The sequence below is a fragment of the Sorex araneus genome, chromosome 2 (genome assembly GCF_027595985.1).
Source record: "Sorex araneus isolate mSorAra2 chromosome 2, mSorAra2.pri, whole genome shotgun sequence".
Classification (NCBI taxonomy): Eukaryota; Metazoa; Chordata; class Mammalia; order Eulipotyphla; family Soricidae; genus Sorex; species Sorex araneus.
This window is the reverse complement of record NC_073303.1, coordinates 205646551-205652766: the sequence shown is the minus strand read 5'-3', so window position 1 is coordinate 205652766 and position 6216 is coordinate 205646551. Positions and strand designations below refer to the sequence as shown.

Sequence of the window (6216 nt, the reverse complement as noted above, 5' to 3'; positions counted from 1 at the left end):
ACGGCCACCGGGGCTCACAGGGGACATGGGGAGCTGCGGGAGGCAAGTGTGCTGTGATGGATCCTTCCTCTTTGGGTTGGGGTCACACCTGGCAGGGCTCCGTGCTCCCTCCCGGCTCCCCACCGGGAATCATTCCCAGTGTGCTCAGGGGCAAGGCAAACGCCCTCCCTGCCGTATTTTTCCTTCCTTTTTCTTCTGCAGCCTTGTCGCCAACATTCTAGTCAGCCCCTGGCCCAAACCCCAGGGAGCGACTCGCACGGGCCGCGGGGACAAGCTACGGAGGAAGCCGCGTGCAGGAGGGCGGGAGCCGCGGGGCCCCGGCGCGCAGGCGCAAGAACCTGCCGCCGAGGGGCGGAGCGTCGCGCTGGAGGCGGAGCTTCGTCCCGAGGGTGGGGCGTCGCGCTGGAGGCGGAGCTTAGTCCCGAGGGGCGGGACGTCGGCGCTGGAGGCGGAGCTCCGGCCGAGAGGGGCGCGGCGTCGCGGCGTCGTCGGGGGCGGGGCGTCACGCGGGGGCGGGGAGTGGGCTCCGTTACCCCTCCCCAACCGTCCCCTCCGGCCGGTAACGGAGGGGGCCCACCTCCTCAGTCCCGGAGCGAGGCTTCAGCGGCGGCCGTCGCGCGCGGCCTGACGGGCGCCTTCCGGGGGAGCGCGGAGGGGCCGGCCCGGGAGGCGCGCAGGCCGTGCTCGTGCCCGGGCCGCCGTGCTCGCGCCCGCGCCGCCGTGCCCGCGCCCGCCCCGTCGCGCCCGCGCCCGCCCCGCGCCGCCGCCGCCGCCGCCGCCGCCGCCGCCGCCGCCGCGCCCGCCCCGCCTCTCGGGCCGGCCGGCCGGAGCCCGGTCCGGCTGCCCAGCGACCATGAGCGGCGCGGCGCGGGCGGGCCCGGCCCGGCTGGCCGCGCTGGCGCTGCTGACCTGCAGCGTGTGGCCGCGGGCGCGGGCGGACAACGCGAGCCAGGAGTACTACACGGCGCTCATCAACGTGACGGTGCAGGAGCCGGGCCGCGCCGCGCCGCTCACCTTCCGCATCGACCGCGGCCGCTACGGGCTCGACTCGCCCAAGGCCGAGGTCCGCGGGCAGGTGCTGGCGCCGCTGCCGCTGCACGGCGGTGAGTGGGGGTCCCGGGCGCGCCGCCGCCCCGCCCGCCCCGGACGCCCCCGCCCGCGCGCCTCCCCACCCGCGCCGGGACGCGTCCGGGGGTCGCCGCCGCAGCGTGCGGGGACCGGTGCCCGCTGGGGGCCGCTCGGCGGCGCCGCACAAAGGAGCCGAGGCCAGCGCGGACACCCGGGGCCGGCGGGGGCGACGGTCGGGGGGCGTCGGTGGGCACCCCGGAGGCGACGGCCGGGGGTCGTTGGTGGGCACCCCTGGGCCACGGCCGGAGTCGTAGGTGGACACCCGGGAGCGAACGGTCGTGGGGAGTCGGTGGGCACCCGGGGGCGAGCGGTCGGGTCGTCGGTGGACACCCGGGAGCGAGCGGTCAGGGGGCGTCGGTGGACACCCGGGAGCAGAGCCGAGAGTCGCCCTCAGTGGGCCGCGAGCATCCCCGTTCCTTGTTGCTCCCGATCTTGCTGCCCCCCCCCCTCGCCCCCAGCCCCCTGTGATTGGACCCCTGCATCAACTCCCCTGGGAAGGATCTGATGCCTGCTGGGGGCCGGTGGTCAGTTTTTCTGGTCACCAGGGCCGGGCGCGGGGGCGGGCGGGGGGGGCGGAGGGGAGGATTTGGGGAGGGGGACCACGGAGGCAATGAGGACCGGAGAATCTCAAGAATTGTCTTCCAGATCTATTTTGGTGCAGTGTAGCCAGAGAAATAAGGTGTTTTTTTTTTTTTTTTTGGCATTGAAACATAGTGTCCAAATTACCGGCAACCTTTTTTACAGGAAACTTTTTTGCAAGCCAGAACACTTTTTTTTTTTTTTTTAAATGTCTTTTTCAAAGACCCTACTAGGAGGGCAGTATCTGATCTTCACCCCAACGGTGCCAAGGTTTTTTTTTTTTTTAAGTTCTTTTATTTTTAAAGCTGCTATTCCAACGAGGGTGCTCTAAACCGACACTTTAAGTCAGAGTGATGCATGTTTTTTGTAGGGGAGAGACGTGCTCTAGACTGTCCGAGACCCTCCCCCCTCCCCTCCCCAGGGAGCTGGCCTGCTCCGGAGTCACTCCAGTCCCGCTGTTGGGGCAGGTGGGCTGGGGAGGGGGCGGTGTCCGGGCAGCGCCTTGGGGAACCAGATCTCCGTTGGATCCGGGATGGGTCGGGAGTCCAACCCGGCAGGACCTCCACAGCCCCCAGCCTCTGAAGAGGCCCCTCTCCGGCCAGGGCACGACTTTGGTCTTTGGTCCCTAACGTCAATATTTGCGTGCCCGTGCTCCGGTGCCAGCCCGTGGCGGGGACAGCTGGATGCTGCCAAACTCGGTGCTAACAATGGGGAGCCTATTTGCAGGAGCCAGAGCTGGGGGGTCACGTGTCCGAGGAAGAGGAAGCTGCAGCTCCGCGCGTTTGGAAATCTGTGGTTTGGCTTGGGGTCATCTTCCCCACCCCCCGCCCCGCAGACACTCACAGCCCGGCCCGAGCTCAGAGTCCTGAGTCCTGCCTCCCGAGAGGCTCCAGGCCCGGTGCTCCGTTAGTTGCCCACTGCCCCACCGCCCCCTCCTCCTCCTCCCTCACAGACACCCCCTGGGCCTCTTCCCTGTCTGGGAGCCGGCCGGCTGTGAAGTCGGGGTTCCTACCCTGAGGGCGTCAGTACCACCCCGGGCCCGGCTGGGTCAGTGTCCGCAGAGCCACAGGCTGTGCCAGTGGGTCTGGGGGTCGCGTACACCCAGGAGGGCCTTTGTTCAAACGAGGGGACTCGTCAGAGAGGCGAGGGGTGCCCCAGAGCAGTGGGAACTGGGCGGTTTGGATCAGCCTCTGGCCCGAGGGGTGCACAGTGGCGATCCCCATCCCCCAGCCAACCCTGGCCTGGGAGCAGGGGGCCCGGGAAGCTGGGAGGGGCGGGGCTCGACGAGACCAAACTTCCTCCCATCCTCGGCCTCTGGGTCTCCGTGGACCCCTCTACCTGGGGTTTTCGAGAAACCACCAACTTGGTTCTGTTTTGACAGCAGGGACTTGAAAATGTGATTTTTTTTCCCCCAGAATGGGGGTTGAAACCGTGCTAGGGTGTCTCAGGTGAGCTTAGTGAGTCTTTGAAAGGCCGTGGGTTTCAGGCCAGCCGGGGGGGAGGGTGCTGGCACTGGTAGGTTTGACTCTCTGCCACCCAGAACCCCACGAGGTGAAAATCGAAGAGTACCGGATTCCTCCTGCCTTTTGTGCTTTTGTAGCTGTGATTCTCGGAAGCCTGTTCGCTTGTTTATTGAGGACTTTTCTGAGTGGCTCTGGAGAAAGTGATGTTCCAGTCACAGGCAAGAAAGGTCACATGCGACGGCATCGCTGGCACCGACCCCGTGCTGGCCACGTGGGTGAGGTGAAGGGAATTTGATCGTGTCATCTGTTGGTGGGAATTCGTTCCGGGGGTGTGTTTGGTCAGAGGGACAGAAAGAGAGGTCTGAGGCCAGGAGACCGCTCAGGCCTGGACCATGGGAAGATGTCCCCTAGCCCCCCGCTCTGCCAGACTCGGCCCTGGTGGCCACTGCCTCACCGGGCCTGGGCAGTGTCCAGCAGCGCTTCCACCCGCCGCTTGGCTCGAGGATTCTTTTCCTGTGACTTGGTTCGTGACAGTTGAAGCATGCCTGCCCCTTGGTGCTGTCACACTTTTGAGCCTATTGGCTTGACCTCGTTTGTGTGATCAGACGATGACCACGAAAGGCCGCTGCGGCTCCCCCTCTCGCCGCCTGCGTTCCGTGGTCTCCGTCACTCCCCCCACCCCGGGGAGGCCGGTGGCCATGGGCGGAGGAAGGAGGGAACGAGGGCCAGGCTGGCCGGTCTCAGTTGCAGTTTACTCCAGTCTCTCCTTTCTCCTCTGATCCTCCTTCCGCGTCCGCCTCTCTGTCCCCCTCACGGACCCTGCTCCTTCCTGCTTCTCCTTCCTGCCTCTGCTTCCCCTTCTGCTTCATTCCCCTTCTGCGTCCCCCAGCCTCCCTTACATCCTTAGTTAAACCCCAAAGCAGGAGGGGTTGGGGCTGGCACACAGATGTGGTCAGACCATCAAAGTAGCTGCCCTCAGGGCTGGGTTCAGTACGACGACCCTCCCAAGACTGAAATTCCATCTGTGGGTGTGTTTCTTCTCTCCTTCGTCCAACAAACATACACTGATAATATTAATCATTTTGTATGGACACAGTCAGAGATACATTAATCTTGTAGGGTGGCTCTCCTGGGACATCTTGCTATGGATCTCAGACTACAGTGCTCAGGCCAGATTAGTCTTTCTTAACCCTAGCAGGGTCCTAATCTCGTTGATACTTTTTGGATCATGGCAGCATTTGCCTGTGACCGTGCTCTTAACTTAAAGTTGAGTATTGTGGCGCTTTGCCCTGGCCCATTTTGATGCCAGGGTAACTCACAGCTTGCCCTGGGTCCATCCAGTCCCTCGTTGGGACCTCGCTTTTGGGGTGCTAGGAACGAAGGGCAGCTGAGGCTTAATTGAGGAAGCAGATGCCCAGGAGTGAATATTATTCGGAGTCAGTTAACTCCCAAGTTACAAAAGCATAATATTGACTGTCTTCCTGTGTCTGTACCAGAAGGACGTTGCTCTAAAGTGAACTATGCAAAGGACATAAGGAGAGGAGAAAGACAGTATTAACTTACAATACAAGCTCAGTGTCCTAGAAGGAGCGGACCTTACAAGTCAGCAGAGTCTGATTAGGGGGAAAAGGTGATAGGCCGGCTGGGGAAGAGAGCACAGGAAAGTTACAGATAAGCACAGAGGTGTGGGAGTTACTCGGGAGCACTGTGGTGGGTGCAACCCAATAAACCTAAGCTCCCTGTGGCAAGGGAGAAAGGACAGACCAATGTAAAGCCTGAAATGTTTAGAGTTGTGTTCCAGCACTCATTCTTCGACTGGAAACGGGCCCATTGCACCCCTCTGGGTTTAGGGCAGGAGTGACAGTCAGCAGGTGGGGCTCTTGCCTTGCGCGTGGCCCACCTGGTTTGACCCTCGGCACTGCCAGGAGGGATCAGAGTCAGGAGTCAGCCCTGAGCACTGTGGCCCTGAAGTCAAAACTATTTCCTCAAAAAAAGGTACATTTTGGAAAACGTTACACTTCCCAGAATACCTTTTTCTCTTGGGACCACACTCGGCAGTACTCAGGTCTTACTCCTGGTGGTCTGGGGGACCACCGGGGGTGCCAGGCACTGAACCCAGTCTGCAGAATGCCAGGCAGGCGCCCACCTGCTGTACTGTGCCTCCAGCTCTGACATGCCTCGGGCACGCGTGTCAGACTCAGAGAAGACGTGCTCTAGCGTAAATAAAGTGCCCAGTCAATGGGGGTGACTGCTCGTGGGTTCATATGTCTTTAGTTGATTTGGGGCAACTCTGGGAGTGCTCAGGGCTGACTCCTGGCTCTGCACGCAGGGGCCACCCCTGGCGGGACTTGGGGAGACTCCATAGGCTGCCTGACCTTGCCAAGGTCACCTTATCCACGCTGTGTGCAAGATTGGAAACTGCCGGGGAGGGGGAAGAGAGAGAGAGAGAGAGAAAGGGAGAGAGAGAGGGAGAGAGAGAGAGAGAGGAGAAAGGAGAGAGAAAGGGAGAGAGAGAGAGGGAGAGAAAGGGAAAGAGAGAGAAAGGGAGAGGGAGAGAGAAAGGGAGAGAGAGGAGAGGATAAAGGAGAGAGGAGAGAGAAAGAGAGGGAGAGAAATGGAGAAAAAGGGAGAGAGAAAGGGAAAGAGAGAAAGGGAGAGGGGGAGAGAGAAAGGGAGAGAAAGGGAGCGAGAGAGCTGGAGGGAGGGAGAGCATCAGAGGCCTGCAGGTGGGTCCTTGACAGGACAGCCTGGCAGCGCCCACTTTGGCCTTTTGTAGGATGACCAGAATTAGATCACATGACCTCAGACAGTGTTTTTTCGGCACCTGTGGCGGAGAGACAGCCCAGCAGGTAGGGCCTTGCCTTGCCTTGCACATGCCCGGCTGGGGTTCAGTCCCCGGCACCCATAGGGTCCCCTGAGCACCAGGAGTAATTTCTGAGTGCAGAGCCCCTGACATTGCTGGGCACAGCCCCTCCCCCTAAAAATGAGATGATGAGCCCCCCCTCCCGTTTTATCCCCTCTAGGAATGTCGTCAGATTCCTCCCAG

General features: G+C 62.0%; 1 protein-coding gene across 3 annotated transcripts in view; it reads left to right on the top strand.

The window, feature by feature from the left end:
* The first annotated feature begins 785 nt into the window (after positions 1-785).
* RNF130 (ring finger protein 130) overlaps positions 786-6216 on the top strand; it is a 49691-nt gene continuing 44260 nt past the window's right edge. For all 3 annotated transcript variants that reach the window (XM_055125834.1, XM_055125836.1, XM_055125835.1), the window contains exon 1: positions 786-1103. In XM_055125834.1, coding sequence (XP_054981809.1) covers positions 854-1103 — 250 coding nt within the window. In that variant the 5' untranslated portion in view covers positions 786-853. The remainder of the gene's footprint in view (positions 1104-6216) is intronic.